The sequence below is a fragment of the Leucopleurus acutus genome (genome assembly GCF_964270905.1).
Source record: "Leucopleurus acutus genome assembly, chromosome: 1".
Taxonomy (NCBI): Eukaryota; Metazoa; Chordata; class Mammalia; order Artiodactyla; family Delphinidae; genus Leucopleurus; species Leucopleurus acutus.
In genome coordinates this window covers 38,202,504-38,220,074 of record NC_139142.1, presented here as the reverse complement: position 1 = coordinate 38,220,074, position 17,571 = coordinate 38,202,504, and the positions used below count along the sequence as shown (strand labels likewise).

The following is a 17,571-nucleotide window of genomic DNA, read 5'->3' as shown; positions in this document are numbered from 1 at the left end:
TAGATGGAGCGATATACCATGTTCTTGGATTGGAAGAATCAACATTGTGGAAAGGACTCTACTACCCAAAGCAATCTACAGATTCAATGCAATCCCTATCAAACTATCATTGGCATTTTTCACAGAACTAGAACAAAAAATTTCACAATTTGTATGGAAACAGAAAATATCCCAAATAGCCAAAGCAATCTTGAGAACGAAAAATGGAGCTTGAGGAATCAGGCTCCCTGCCTTCAGACTATACTACAAAGTTACAGTAATCAAGACAGTATGGTACTGGCACAAAAACAGAAATATAGATCAATGGAACAGGATAGAAACCCCAGAGATAAACCCATTCACATATGGTCCCCCTATCTTTGATAAAGGAGGGAAGAATGTACAGTGGAGAAAAGATAGTCTCTTCAATAAGTGGTGCTGATAAAACTGGACAGGTACATGTAAAAGTATGAAATTAGAACAGTCCCTAACACCACACACAAAACTAAACTCAAAATGTATTAAAGACTTAAACGTAAGGCCAGACATTATCAAACTCTTAGAGGAAAACAAAGGCAGAACGCTCTATGACATAAATCACAGCAAAATCCTTTTTGACCCACCTCATAGAGAAATGGAAATAAAAACAAAAATAAACAAATGGGACCTAATGAAACTGAAAACCTTTTGCACAGCAAAGGAAACCATAAGCAAGACGAAAAGACAACCCTCAGAATGGGAGAAAATATTTGCAAATGAAGCAACTGACAAAGGATTAATTTTCAAAATTTACAAGCAGCTCATGCAGCTCAATAACAAAAAACCAAACAACCCAATCCAAAAATGGGCAGAAGATCTAAATAGACATTTCTCCAAAGAAGATATACAGATTGCCAACAAACACATGAAAGAATGCTCAACATCATTAATCACTGGAGAAATGCAAATCAAAACTACAATGAGATATCATCTCACACCAGTCAGAATGGCCATCATCAAAAAATCGAGAAAAAATAAATGCTGAAGAGGGCATGGAGAGAAGGGACCACTCTTGCACTGTTGGTGGGAATGTAAAGTGATACAGCCACTATAGAGAACAGTATGGAGGTTCCTTAGAAAACTACAAATAGAAGTACCATACGACCCAGCAATCCCACTACTGAGCATATACCCTGAAAACCATAATTCAAAATAGTCATGTAACAAAATGTTCACTGCAGCTCTATTTACAATAGCCAGGACATGGAAGCAACCTAAGTGTTCATCTACAGAGGAATGGATAAAGATGATGCGGCACATATATACAATGGAATATTACTCAGCCATAAAAAGAAATGAAATTGAGTTATTTGTAGTGAGGTGGATGGACCTAGAGTCTGTTATACAGAGTGAAGTAAGTTAGAAAGAGAAAAACAAATACCGTATGCTAACACATATATATGGAATCTAAGAAAAAGAAAATCATGAAGTACCTAGGGGTAAGATGGGAATAAAGACACAGACCTACTAGAGCATGGACTTGATGATATGGGGAGGGGGAAGGGTAAGCTGTGATAAAGTGGGAGAGTGGCATGGACATATATACACTACCAAACGTAAAATAGATAGCTAGTGGGAAGCAGCCACATAGCACAGGGAGATCAGTTAGGTAGTTTGTGACCACCTAGAGGGGTAGGAGGGAGGGAGATGCAAGAGGGAAGAGATATGGGAACATATGTATATTTATAACTGATTCACTTTGTTATAAAGCAGAAACTAACACACCATCGTAAAGCAGTTATACTCCAATAAAGATGTTTAAAAAAATTTAAAAAAAAAAAAGGAAAGTTAACCTTGCCCTGGATAGTCAGCCTTACGCCTATTTTGAAATCACAGTATCTAATATTCTACTAGAGTAGCAAATCAAATATCCTCCTCCTCAGGTTCAAACACAGCTTGGCAGGGATTTCAATATTCTTTTCTTAGATTCAATTGGTTCATATTTTGAAAGAAAAAGAAAATGACACCAACAATTTTAATCCTTATGAAAATTATACAATGCAGGTCTTATTTCCATTTTACAAAGGTCAATAAGATTCATGGTCTGGGTGACTTAAAGCCCTTTTGCTCTTTCTATAACACAGCATTTGCATATACCTTTTGAGTATTTGTATGTTTTTTATGGAGAAAAAACATTTTCTCCCATTTTTAAATTGGGTTATTTGTTTTTTTACTGTTTAGTTGTGTGAGTTCCTTATATATTTTGGATATTAACCCCTCAACAGATACAGGTTTGCAAATATTTTCTCCCATTCTGTAAGTTGCCTTTTCACCTGTTATTTGCTTTCCTTGCTGTGCAGAAGCTTTCTGGTTTGATGCAGTCCCATTTGTCTATTTTTGCTTTTGTTGCCTATGCTATTGGTGTCATATCCAAGAAATCATTGCAAAGATTTAAACATAATACCTGAAACTCTAAAATTCCTAGGAGAAAACACAGGGAAAATTTTCTTGATTGTCTTTTTGTCATTGTCTTGGCAATGTCTTAATCCATTTTGAGTTGATTTTTGTGTGTGGTGTTAGATAAGATCCCAATTTCATTCTTTTGCATATGAATGTCCAGTTTTCCAAACACCATTTGTTGAAGAGACTATCCTTTCCCCATTGTGAATTCTTGACACCCTTGTCAAAGATCAGTTGACTATTTATGTGCAAATTTAATTCTGAACTCTCTATTCTGTTCCATGGTCTATATGTCTGTCTCTAGGCCTGCACCATACTATTTTAATTACTGCAGACTTGTAAAGTATTTTGTAATCAGGAAGTGTTATGTAACCAGTTTTGTTCTTTCTCAAGATTATTTTGGCTGTTTGAGGTTCTTTGTGGTTCCATATGAAATTGACACAAGTTTTTCATATTTAAGTCTTAAAGCCCAGAATTGATTGATATGGTGGGAAGGAGAGGTCAGATTGAACTTTTTTACTATGCCCAATAACATTTGTTGAATGGTCTTGCCTTTCCCACTCATGTATATTTGCCTATCTCTGTCATATATAATGTCTCTCCATATGTTTGGGCTATTTTTACATTCATTAACTTGCGCCATTACCATATGTCAATTTGATTATCCCTATGCCAAAATCACACTCTTAATTACTACACATTACTCCTCCTCACTCCAATGTTTCATCTGTCTCCACTACTCTAATAAATCTGCTTTTATCAAGTCCACAAATATGCTCTATGTTGAAAAATCCAAGCAGAATTTTTCACATTTTATTTATATTTTAGAAGATTTCAAGATAGTTGTTCATTTTCTCTCTTGATTTCCATAAAATAAAATATTTCTGCTTTTGATCTGATATCACCAACCACTGATCAATGTCCTTTCAGGCCCTTTCTCATCTACTTCATCTAAATGTAGGAGTTTCTCAAAACTCTTTTCTCTTTCCTAGCTATAATGTCATTTTGAGTGATCACAGCCATGTCTCCAAGGCCTTTTATATATTAATGGCTTCCAAATGTATATGTCCTTATGAACCCCAGAATTATATCCATTGATAAAATAAAAATTTATTGATCATCTAACAGGTACCAAGCACTATTCTAAGTGCAAATTACTCAGCAATGAACAAAAGAGGCAAAACTCCTTGCCTGCATGAAATGTTTATTCTAATAGTGGCACATTTAACAAATAAAGAAATGAACTATATATATAAAATACTTCAAGTTGTGATAAGTTCTGTGAAGAAAATTAAACTGTGGAAGTTACCTAAGGACTTCAAGGGTAGAGATGCTGCAATTTTAAATAGGATAGAAATCTGATAATCTGACTAGAGATGTAGTAATCTTAAGCAGAGGTCAGCAAACTAGGACCTGAGGGGCAAATCTGGACTTCCACTTGTGTTTGTATGGCCAGTAAGCTAAAAATGGTTTTTACATTTTTAAATAATTGCGGGAAAAAAGGAAAATAATATTTTATGACATGTAAAAGTATATGAAATTCAAATTAATGTAACTATAAATAAGCTTTCATTGGGACCGAGCAGTGTTCATTATTTACATGTTGTCTATGGCTCTTTTCATGCTACAATGACAAAGTTAAGTAGTTGAAACAAAGACCACATGGCCCACAAAGTCTAGACTATGTACTTTCTGGTCTTCTACACAAAAAGTTTGCTGATCCCTGATCTTAATCAATATACTCTATTGCTTGCAAACAAAAGATTTGCATGACAAAGTCCTATCTGGATTTAATGCCAGAAGAAAATATATTAGTCTTTAGGCAAATGTGTTTGCCTCCTTTAATAGACAACATTTCTCTTTTTAATTTAGCTGCCAAGAAAATCAAAAGCTCAATATGACCAAATTCAGTAAAAATGACACTCCAGGCGGCTAGACACCTCTATTGTATTTATTTCTTTCTTGTATATATATGTGGAAGTGTTTATGCATGTCTGTTGTACTGTCTTGTTTTATATTGATTTTAATTTTATGAGAAGTCCATAAAAGTCAATACAAATATGAACAAACATAAGAAGAAATATTTGATATACTATTTTAAGAGGTTATCCTTAAAACTATAATAACCAAACTGCCTTTCTCTATTATGGATTTGGAGTTAAAGTATTAAACAAGTACATGTCTAAATTCATGAGGAGGTGTAGTGCTCCTTGTGAAGAAAATATTTTCCTAATTTATGTAATATATAATATTCTCTTTAAGGAAAACATGTAACATCATTTGAAAGGCTTTTCTCAAGATTCTTAAATAATTGTGCAGGAAAGAACAAGTTTCAGTCAACTAGAAAATTTACCTCTGTGGAATAGCTCATGCTTTGACACTAACATTCTTATGCATCATTGCAAATAGAGAACAGAGGTATATTAAGATTAAGTGATATCAGGTCTCACGTTTTATTAGTGAGAAAGTAAAGGTCATGGAATTAAGATTTGAGGTTTTTCTCTCAGTTCTTCTGAATCTTCTATAATATACTTTAAAACTAAAGATCAAAAAGGAAAAATTAGACTGTTTAGGGTTTTTTGTTTGCTTGTTTGTTTTGGTTTGTTTTGTTTTTGAATATTTTGGTTTTTCTTACCTTTGAACATTTTACAATAGCTCTCAAAAAGCCACAGAAATGAAACTCTTCCTCTGTAAGTTTGTAGGGAGATTTATTACAAGAACTTTCTTAAAACCAATTAAAGATAAATTTATTATCAAGAATATTAACTCTAGTACTCCACCAAATTTTGATTACAGAATCAGGCCTTTTTCTTGTAATAGGTGTCCTATATAAGTAATAAGTTTGATGGTCGGACCACTATTGATATATTCATTCTGTAATTTCTTACAGTGGTACTGTATGTTTGTGGCAAGCTACATTCCTGTGAGCGGTGGGATTATGGGTGATTTATCATAGTTTCTTCTTTGCCTAGCTCTAATTTCTTATTTTATATGTCATGTATCTCTATTAAATAAACGTTTTGGGGGGAAAATGGTTAGAAAAATATTTTTTTCTAACATTTTATTCATCCTTGGTAGAAACGATGAAAACAGAATGCGTAAAGTATGCTCTGGTCATGAATGTATTCTCTGATACTTGTCCACAAAGGCAGCAGACCCATTTCTAAACAAATATGTGCTGATTAGCTTAATCAGGACTAGGGAACCAGTGGAGTCCATATGCCCCCGTATGTGCTGTTATTAGTTTTAGAGTAAGATTTTCAGCCAATATGAATACTCAGTTCAAATTATTCCATAGCACATAGAATGTAGAGTCTATGTATAGTTAATTAATGATTTAAGTAGCTAATGTACTAACTAGACCTTTGCTTTTTCTCCTTTCTTTTGTTTTCCATCTTCAGACCAGTTACTTGAGGATTAGCATATAGGTAATTTGAGTTCTGTTATAAAATATGTGAAGTTTCATTTTCTAACAAGCCCTTCTGTTCAAATTTTATTGCTTTCTCCATTGCCGTCTTAAACCTACATCCTCCAACCTTAACTAGATCCACTCCCTCTTCTATTATTTTTAAATCTTCCATAGCTCCCTGTATTATATTTCAAGCATCATCACAATTTGGAATCATACATTTAACTCTGGTTATTTAAGTCTTTCCTCTCACATTAAACTCAGAGCAACACAGTAGCAGGGACTATGTATACTTTTATTTACCACTCCATAGCAATTACTACAATATCCTACAAAACCATGTTTCCCTTTTTTTCTTTCCCCTTGTGAAACCACGGTTTCAAGGTATAATTGATTTACAACATTATATTAGTTTCAGGTGTACAACATAGTGATTCAAAATTTTTATAGATTACACTCCATTTAAAGTTATTATACATAGTAGTTTGTACCTCTTAATCCCCTACCCCTATCTTACCCTTCCACCTTCCCTCTTCCCACTGGTAACAACTACTTTCCTCTCTATATCTGAGTCTGTTTCTTTTTTGTTATATTCATTCATTTGTTTTATTTTTTAGATTACACATATAAAGTGATAACATACAGTACTTGTCTCTCTGACTTATTTCACTAAGTGTAATATCCTCCAGGTCCCCCATTGTGGCAAAAGGCAAAATTTCATTCTTTTTTATGGCTGAGTAGTATTCGTGTGTGTGTGTGTGTGTGTGTGTGTGTGTGTGGGGCACATCATCTTTATCCATTCACCTGTTGATGGACACTCAGATTACTTCCATATCTTGGCTATTGTAAGTAATGCTGCTATAAACACTGGGGTGCATGTATCTTTACAAATTAGTGTTTTGTTTTCTTTGGATATTTACCCAAGAGTGGAATTGCTAGATCATACGGTAGTTCTATGTTCTGTTTATTGAGGAACCTCCAAACTATTTTCCATAGTGTCTGTACCAATTTACATTCCCACCAACAGTGTCCAAGGGTTCCCTTTTCTCTACAGCCTCACTTACATTTGTCATTTCTGGTCTTTTTGATGATAGCCATTCTGATGGGTATGAGGTGATATCTCATTGTTGTTTTGATTTGACTTTCATTTGTTGGGAAGTTTTTTTTTAATTACTGATGCAATTTCATTACTAGTAATTTGTTCATATTTGCTATTTCTTCCTTGTTCAGTCTTGGGAGATTTATATTTCTAGGAAATTATCCATTTCCTCTAAGTTGTCCATTTTATTGGCATATAACTGTTTATAGTAATCTCTTATGAGCCTTTGTATTTCTGTGTTGTTGATTGTAACTACTTCTTTATTTCTGATTTTATTGATTCAGGCTCTCTTGCTTTTTTTTCTTGATGTGTCTGGCTAAAGGTTTATCAATTTTGTTTATCTTTTCAAAGAACCAGCTCTTACTTTCATTTATCTTTCTATATTTTTTCAGGCTCTATTTATTTACTTCTGCTCTCATCTTTATGACTTCTTTCCTTCTACTAACTTTGGGTTTTGTTTGTTCTTTTTCTTGTCCCTTGAGATATAAGTTTAGGTTGTTTATTCGAGAGTTTTCTTGTCTCCTGAGATAGGCTTGTATAAACTTCCCTTTTAGAACAGCTTTTGCTGCACCCATAGATTTTAGATTGCTGTGCTTTCATTTTAATTTGACTCTAGGTATTTTTTTATTTCTTCTTTGAATTCTACAATGATCCACTGGTTGTTTAGTAGCATACTGTTCAGCCTACAAGTGTTTGTGGTTTTCTGCAATTTTTTTCTTGTAGTTGATTTCTAGTCTTATGGTCGGAAAAGATGTTTGATAAAAAAAAATAAAGACAACAGTATGGACTGAATACCAAGCAAAGACTAAGGTAAAAATGATGCCAGGCATGACCTACTTTTTATAGTTTATGATTAGTAAAAGAGGAAATCAATTGATTGTAACCTCAATAAACTAAATTATTTGATTACACTTATTATTGCTTACCTTATGCAGGCACTATGTGGGCACTTTTCATCCTCTAGACAACTAAGTAAGGTGGGTGGTGGTATCTCCATTGTTGATGTGAACACTGAGCATGGAAACCAATCCTCATGGTCAAGATAAAGCCAGGCTACTGAGCAAGTCATCCATGGCCCTACATGGACAACTCTTTCTCATTCCTGGACTATAGCTGTCAAATGACTCTGTAGTCCCTTCCTCAGAGGCTAGTGACAGAGTGGTGAGAAAATGAAATACAAACTAGCCCACTCTAATGCAATAAAGTAACTTCAACATGGTACATAAAAACAATGCACTTAATATTATTCCTAGAGAAAGGTTTAAGCCACTCAGGTTTTAACCTAAGTTATACAGTGTCTCCCTATCCTTACTAGAGAAAAATAATACTGCCTACTACCTGACACACAAAAAGTTTGCTAGTAATTTTATTAGCTAACAATAATATAAAGCTGGCATTGGAGTACTCTTAAATCATGCCAAAAGCCATGACACACCAAATATAATTCGATGCTTCAAATTTCTATCACAGAAAATATTAAAGTTCCTATCTACTTACAATGTTTCTAATAAACCCTTGAGTGTTATTTTATTTAACTTCTGATCCATGAAAGGAAAAATATAATTGAGGTTTCAGATAAAGTCTACCTTTTCAGGTAATGCCTGCAGGTCAGCTAGAAAAGAGAAATGTCAATAATAAGTCTGAATGCTTACCCTGTAATTTTTCACTAGGTAACAACTGAGAAGCACATGTGGACATGACAATAGTTAAATTCCCTTGCCATGTATAGGTATAGATATAAAGGTCACAGTTTTCAGATATTTGGGCCATGGTGCTTTCACAAAACAGGCTAAAATATAGTTTCCTATAATAATAAACTAGCCATAGTCTCTCTTGCCCAACAAGCAGTTTACTTAAAGACCACAGGAAAAACATGCCAATTGTCCAATGGGCCTGGCCTGGCTTAGCCCCCAACAGGGATACTGAGTCCTCATAATTTTTTTAAGATGGTATTTGTTCTGCTACCTTGGAAAAACCAGTTAGTTTCATGTGTAAAACTACAGTACTTAGATGTACTAATAAAAAGTTGTTGGGAAATAATTATTGAACCATTACTGAATTTTATTCTTTAATTTTTAATATAGGATCTCTTGAATATATGTTTCTTAATTGTAAAAAGGTTATGATATGTAATAGTACTCTAAATCATTCAGATACAGCTGTCATGTAATTTCAGTGTCAGGACCTGCAAGTTCATTTTGGACGATGTTCTGTCTGTATCCTTTACCCACAGGGACTTAATTTCCTCCTGAAGCAGATAGATCACTGCATCTTTAAATACTTCAAATAGTTCAGGTCACCTGTCATACCTCTCCCCAAAGTCTTCAATTAGCCAAACAAAATATTCATATTTCCTTTAACTTATAACAAGATTCCCAGAACTTTATGTCATCGTGATTATCTTCTAGTAAGTGTGCTGCCATTTGATAATATTTCTTTTACAATATCCAGCTGATAGCTGAACATAAGATTTTATCTATGATCTGAATAACATGGACTGTATTGGGATGCTTAGTACCTCTCTTGATCCAGAGACAAAAGTCCTATTAATGCATCTTAAGACCAATTCAGTTTTGTTTTACTATCTTCACATGTATATACTTACATGGCATATTTAACTGGGGGGAGCTCTTCTTGGAAGGCTAGTGCTTTCACTCTTGGGTTCAGCTGTACATTGCTATAAAAACTTCTTGAAGCATTTAAATAATTTAAATATTGAACCAAGATAATGACACCATGAATATATAAGAATGTATCCCCATTTTTCACATTTAGGAATACAAAGAAATATTTAGACAGGCTTTCCTAAATTTAAAAATATGTTTGTATAAAAGTAAACTGATTAAAAGAAAGTTACTTTAATTCGTAGAAAAAATATATATATTGCCTACTATATCTGGAAGAAGTAGAGTGCTTCTGTTATAGATCTGGTTTAAAAATAATCCAAGATTTTAAAATATTGAAAATCAATTTCTTTACATTCTAAAGGCATAATTCTGCCTGAATGTTTTGCATAATTCTGCCAGAACTTTTCATATAATGGGATCTGCCTACTGATAATTTTATGCTTATTACAAAACCCATGAAACAAGAAATGAAGACCAAAGAGCTTTTTCTGAGTTTCTTCAAAGAACATGCTAGAAAAAAAAATATTAGACAGTGGAAAATAAAAAATCTTAAGGTTTTAAATTTCATTCTACAAAACAAGCTGAAAATGATTCCAGTATTATGAGAAATATGTGGTCTACACAACATGCTACAAGTTATGTATTTTTTCATACAGTCCTAAAGCTGAAAATAAAGTCCCCAGCCATTTACTTTATTTGAATTATTTCTCAGTAAAATCATTTCAAACTGTAGGATAGATTTTTTTGAGCTTTAACTATCATCCTTTCTATTTTTTTCCCATAATCTGCTCTTTCCCTTTTAAATCCTCACTCATTCCACCCATTTCTCTTGTCTTTTAACTGCACAGAATGTTAGCAAGTAGCAAAGCCCAGAGGACGGATTTTGGTTATTAAATTTGAAAAGAATCTAAAGCAACTATAGTAATTAGTAGTCAATAAAATACTTTCAACCAAATCAAATTAATCTAGGTACTGTTTTATATTTTTAAATCGCCTAAGGCAAACTTTCATGATAAAAATGCTACAATCTCCACATCAGTAGTGATTTTAATGCCACAATTTGTATTAGAGAACATTATTCACAAAAGACAAGCTAAGACTGAATTAAATCACAGTGATTAATTTGCTTGTGGGTTAAAGCTGAATTCAAAATATCTATAAAACTAAGTATGTGGAAGCAACAGAATGAAATCTCAGTAATTGGGGCGAACGTTTTCTCTAATTAGCTGAAATGCATCATTAAATTCTATTGTACCAGCAGCTGAAAAAAAATAGCTGTTTTAGAACTAACAAGAGAAGCGTTAGAACAAAGACATTTCATTTCACACATTATATTTCGATCTTTTTCAGTACATACTCAAAGTTAAATTTTAACAACCACCATTGATAAAATATTCGAAACAAACAATTAACAAAATGTAAGATAAAAAACATATAGGAAGACAAATATTTCACTTATTGAGGAACAGCAAGTCTAAGAGAGGTCTCTAATATCAAATATGGTATAACTGTTAAAAATCAGATGCTGTTTACTGAAGCTATCCTCACGTAAATCTACACTTCTAAGATTATGACTACAATTACAGGATTTATGTGATTACTGTCATTGAACTTTCATTTTCTTTTTTCTACCCTCGTATTTTAACAGGCTCAACCAATGTCATTCTTATTATCAAAAGTAAAGATGAATATAAAATAGTTAGCTACACAGATGGATGGATGGATGAGATAAATAAGATAAAAAAGAGAGAGAGATGAGAGATAAGAGAGAGAAAGAAGATAGAAAGCTTTATTATGAAAGCCATATAAGCTCATTGGCTGGTGTGCTGAGAATAACCTATACAGGGACGGGGTGGATGCACAGACCAATCACTTGGCTACAGAATAACCCAGATAGGACATGATGGTGACTTGAACCAGCTGATCTCAATGGAGGTGGTGAGAAATGGAGGTGGAGCCAATAGGATTTGGGGGAAGTTTCAACGTGGAAGCTTTGTCCTAAGCAACTGAGGTGTGGAGTTTCCATTAACTGCATTGAGGAAGAATGTCAGTAGAGCAGGTTTATGGGAGATGATTAGGAGTTCAGTTCTGGACAATTTCATTGGATATGAGTAGGCAGTTGAATAGGAGAATCTGTGGTTCAGGGAGTAGGTCCAGGATGAGTATGTATACTAGGGTGGTGTTAGCATATATTATTACAGTCACGAGATTGTATGATATCACTGAGGAGAGATTCTAGACAGAAAAGGGAAGAGGCATAAGGACTGAAGTCTAGATATCCCTAAATTTAGGATATTATCTTGGTAAAACTGTTTTCAAGAAGCACCCTACCAAGTTACACACAGACCAGAAAAATATGATAATGTCAGTCACTACAGCCTTTGCTAATATTAGGCATTATATTTGACAGTCTCTTGTTCTTTCAATATTTATTCATTATAAGTGAAAATAAGACTTTTTGTATGTTTATTAGTAATTTGTACTTTTGTCTTCTATGCGTTCAGCTCATTTTCCCCATGTATTCTAATTCTTCTTATTGATCTGTAAAATCACTTTACATATTAAGGTAATGAACCTTTCACCTGTGATATTTGTTGCAGATGCTTTATCTCATTTTTGCTTCCATAGCTTTTGGTGTGAAAGGTTTTACATATTCTAGCCAAATTTATTCATCACTTAATTTGTTATGTATTCCATTGCATTAATACATACAAAGACTTCTGTATGTGCCATGGTTCTTTAAATCTGCTCTTCCTACTAGTCAAACACTACTCTAAAGATTTCCCATTTAGTTAGGAGGCACATCCATGATTTTGTCTTATCCAAAAGTTAATTCATTTTAATATTTTTACTTATTTCTTTAAAAATCTTTTTATGTGAATTAAAATTTATATTACACCCTAACTGCATCATGAAGCAGACAGTTGAGCAGGTACTAGAGGGGAAGCTTGTGAGAATCTATTGGTTCCATTCCCAAACTAACCCAGCATCTGGGAACTTAGAGAAGGGAACTAAAAAAATCTGCCATGTACCATATCTGTGGCATAAGCTCTGGGTCAGGTACTTTTCTAGTGTAAAGGGCTATTATTCGATCAGTTTACTGATGTTATCTGTCAACTACCATGAGACCCCACTGAATTTTCTGGAAAGAAAAGCTTCTGACTGAGATAGTGATTGACAAGGTAAATGGTTGCGTCTTGAGCTCAGTGTCATTGAATGTGGACCTCAGAGAATATCCTGCTTCTAGCGATTTAAACACTGACTCTCACGTGCACCCCTCAGGAAGATCCTGTTCCTTCTTTGGATTCCCTCCCTACTAACCTTATATCAGTTCAGGTACACAGTAATCAAATTCCACAGGTATGCAGTTTTTCCTTTTCCCCTCTGTGGTCACACATTCCACTTTAAGGGGTCATTTAACTGCATCTTGTAAAATGTCAAAAGAAGAGCAAATCTCACCCTCTTTCATAACTCTTCCACATAGCTAGCCTCCAGTATCTCACTTGCACTCTCTCTGAAGGCTTCCCTCCCTCAGCTCTTACCCTCAAGTCCGTTCCCTTCAACTCCCCTCAATCCTCTGCTCCTAACACCTGCTCTGGCTTACAACTTCCTACTTGTTTCATGAAATTCCCCTAACTAAACACCTACTTTGTTCATTGGCTCTTTCACTTTGACATTGAAAGGTGCTTGTTGAGCAGGTCTGAAAGAAAAACTACAAGTCAACCTCATATGATTAAAAAAAATAAAATTTGTGGGAAATGGCAAGGAAGGTTATGTACTATCTGATTATCATATGTCAAAAATCAGTACCTAAAAATAAAGCCTTCACTGATACTTACTTATAAAGTGAAATAGCTTAAGATCAGTTTTCTCTAGAAGTCTTATGTGCAAGTCCTACTTGTCATTCCCTATATTGGATGTGAATCAGCTGGGTGTAGGAAGTGAGAATTTATTTGATTTTGTTTATCATGAGGAGGACTTTGGTTTCTTCTTTGCCCCTAATATGAGTTAGATGGGAAAAATTTAAAGAGGTTCCATGAAAAGACAAGCAAGAAATTAGACATGACAGGTGGATTGCAAGGGTCATATCCATTTCATAGATTTGTGTACGGAAAAAGGGAAAACAAAGAATTATAAGTTTCATTATAGAATGTGTGATAGAGAGAAGAGAAATTTAAGTAGAGGGTAGAATAGAAGATATATAATCTTTTAGTTATAAGCAAGGAAGTTTCTTTCTGAATTTTAAATGGGCAAAATGTCAAAAGAGAAATCAAGAATAAAATCTAGCAAAAGAAATGGCATCACAGTTAGCATTTTAGAGGAATGTGACAAATTACTCTGAGTGGTAATGAGAATGTTTTGAGGAAATGAAATAATTAGCTGTTTTCAGGAACCACAATTCCTAAATTGAGTTTGATGACTAGTACTAATTGATGATTAATGTGAACATTTTCCACCTTCCAAGCACTAAATAATATGATTGACTGATATGTCACTTATGAAATACAGAGTAACATTTATAAAGCAATTATACAAGTAATATGTGAGTGGGAAAGCTATGGGCATCTGAAGATCCTATTGAAACAGAAAATAAATAACAAGAACAATAATAATAACCCATACCTTTTCTGTGTCAATGCCTTTTGACATAGACCATGTTGAGACAATATAATCCATGACTCGTTCACTAAGGCCTTTGGGGACCTGATAGAGTTTCAGAAAGTCCCGTACATTATTCAGCATCTCATGGTACCGGTTGGTGTTGGCATACATTTGCTGAAAAATTGTGGTAACATTTCCAAAAATAGTTGCATAAAGAAGAGCTGCAAGAGAAGAAATGATGAAAATAAATCAACTATCCCAAGTGAAAAAAAAATGAGGTGAATATTGGTGAAATCAATGAATCACTTGACAGAGATGTCTTTATAAACTTTTCGGCATATGCATGGTAACCCCTGAGCAGAGTGCCCAGAATTTGGTGTTCACTCAATAGGTGTTATCTTTAGTATGATAAACATGATTTTATGAGTGAGCACTACTCTAGTCATTGTGGTAAAACATGATAGTGGTTGATAGGTTTCATGAAGAATTAGATGATCCAAGGTTATGATTTGCCTAAGACATTCTTAGCCTTATGACTAAAGTTATCCTCCAGCCCTGTCCTCCTGAATGAAGCCTAATCAATTTAAATTTTCGAGAGACTGATGATCCAGTTTAGAAATGTATGCTCTTTCTCACTGCTTGCTTTGTCCAGCTTTTGGATTACTTCCCTGCTTATCAATATTTTTGACAGAACATCAGAAATATAGAGAGGGAAGACAAATCAAAGTGTTCCATTTCTAGAAGATTCTAGAGAGAAACAGCGTTGGAATTAACAGTTAAAATGAAACTTTGGGAGTGCCTGAAAATTCTAGTTATTAAATTTATGTCAGTAACCCAGTATCATAAGGCTTTTTTATTTCATTATTTTAATTAAGAATAAAGTCAGTTTGCAAACCATTGTTATTCATCTACAGTGGCTAGGAAAGGAATAGGGTTTTTTAATGCCCCTGACTGCTACTCCCTCCCTCAACCAATAATTTACCAACTCTTCTCTCTCCAGATCTGGTCAGGTTACTAATGTTGACCTGATCTTCAAAAAGCTTTTAAAAACAATTGAGTTCAGCCCCAGATCAACACACCTTCAATCACACACCACTCCCAGCCTATCTTGTCCCTTTGATTTTACTCCTTTGTTAACAGTAAGCTCTTTTGAAAAGAGGGCAATATTTTATCCTCCTTAATATTCAGTAAACACAATGTTTAGTAACCACATTCATTCCATAAGCATTTCACAAATAAGTGGAATATCAGACAGTGATCACTTCCATTCTTGTTCCTCTAAGCATTTGAAAAATTACTCGTCTAAACAAAAAGTATGGACTGTTTTATTTCACAGTTTCATCAACCAAATCCCACTTGATGGAATTAGTATAACAACAAGCCAGTGAAGCAACTTAAGATCTTCAATCTATTTTCAGAAAATCATTTGTTTTTTAAAAACAGTTGCTCTTTGAGTACAATAAATTGTAATTTCACAACAGGAAGCTATGATTTTACAAGCATTTACTCAGTTTTTTTTTTTTTTTTTGGTTTTTTGGGGGGGTTTTTGGCTGTTATTTAGGGATTTTGATGCCTGTGAAGAACAATTTTTAAGATAGATGATATTTTGTTAGAACTGACTAGGAAGAATATAGTGCTGATACTTCCCATCTGGGTCTTTAAATCTTTGTTTATATTTAAAAACAACAAAAAAGTAGAGGTAATCACAGACTTAACATTCTATTCCATCATTGTTGGCATTAAGAAAGACGAACACAGAAATAATGTGAACAAATTAATGGTAGAAGAATTATGCAACAAATGGAATTTTGCATTTCCTGAAAAGAGACATAAAGAGGATTTATGTTTTTAAAATAATGAGCTGTTTAGAGGTTAATGAAATAATGCTACAATCATGTTTTTGAATAGATAGTCCCCAGCTATTTTAAGTTGTCGGTAAATATCACAGAACTATTATTTTGACGTGTTCAACTCATTTGTCTCCCTAAGATGCCTGTAATATAGTATATTTGCCAAAGTGTCTTACTACTGCCTTTTAGCTTAACAAATTACCACACATTTCATCTTTGGGGGTACATTAAATATGCACACATTCTAATCATATGAAAAGCTTAAGTACTAAAATATGAATAAAACTGCCAATGTGGGCTTCCCTGGTGGCGCAGTGGTTGAGAGTCCGCCTGCCGATGCAGGGGACACGGGTTCGTGCCCCGGTCCGGGAAGATCCCACATGCCGTGGAGCGGCTGGGCCCATGAGCCATGGCCACTGAGCCTGCGCGTCCGGAGCCTGTGCTCCGCAACGTGAGAGGCCACAACAGTGAGAGGCCCGCGTACCGCAGGAAAAAAAAAAAAACAAACTGCCAACGTATTTAACGTTTTCAGCATTAATAAATGAAGAATACAATCAACATCCCATTAAGTTTGGTATATTACAAGGATATTTTCTGCCTCCAACTTTCATGTGAGTGTGGTGTCCTGCACTGGGTAGGACTAATCAAAGTCACAATTTAAGGTAAGACATTCAATTATATATATAATTATATGTATATAAGTATATATACATATATGTAACATACACATAATTATATATACATATATAGCATATATATAATTATATATATAATTTTTTACCTTGAAATGTTAAAAAAAATTCATGCAGAAAGTTCATACACCCACATGTACCCACATGTAGCTCTCTCAATTATGACATCTTACAAAACTATAGTAATTTATCAAAACCAGGCAATTGACAATGGCACAATACAATTAACCAGACTATAGACATTATATATTTCAGCATTTTTTTACATGCAGTCATTTTTTTGGTGTACAGCTTTATAAAATTTTATCACATGTACAGATCCATGTAATATATGTATATTTTTAAAAAGAGAAACCACTTCTTCCTTAAAAATATTTTCCACATTTAGGACTAGTACACGTTTCATAAAATATAGTGACAGCAAGTATGATATTCCATAGTAAGCAAAAATACTGCTTCCCACCACAGTCTGTGTTCTCAGGATAAACGGGTACATCTTTAATGAGAGTGACCCTGGGACATGACACACGATAACGAAAGAAATTGATCTTAGTAGAAACTAGCTCTATGCTGCTAACTCCCGAAGTAATATCTATCCCCTGAAGTACAGACACAGAAGCCTTCTTGAATGTCTCATTGCCATTCAAATCTAACAAGTCCAAAAGAGAACTCTTATTTTACACCACCTTCTCTTCAACAACCAAATGCACTTTTCATCTCATTAAATTGTAAAGCCACACCTAGTTGCTCAGACCAAAACTAAAGCATCATTCTTCAATTCATTCTTTGATTCATCTCCTACCTCTACTCTATCAACAATTCCTATTGGCTCTCCCTTCAAAACAGAGCCTCAGTACAACCCCTTCCCACTACC

The 17,571-nt window shown here is 34.2% G+C and overlaps 1 protein-coding gene across 1 annotated transcript in view; it reads right to left on the bottom strand.

Annotated features, from left to right (window-relative positions):
- KCNH5 (potassium voltage-gated channel subfamily H member 5) overlaps positions 1-17,571 on the bottom strand; it is a gene marked incomplete at both ends in the record, with an annotated part of 335,605 nt that overhangs the window by 89,967 nt on the left and 228,067 nt on the right. Inside the window, one exon of the mRNA XM_082840811.1 lies at positions 14,177-14,376. Within this exon, the coding sequence (XP_082696937.1) occupies positions 14,177-14,376 (200 nt within the window). The remainder of the gene's footprint in view (positions 1-14,176; positions 14,377-17,571) is intronic.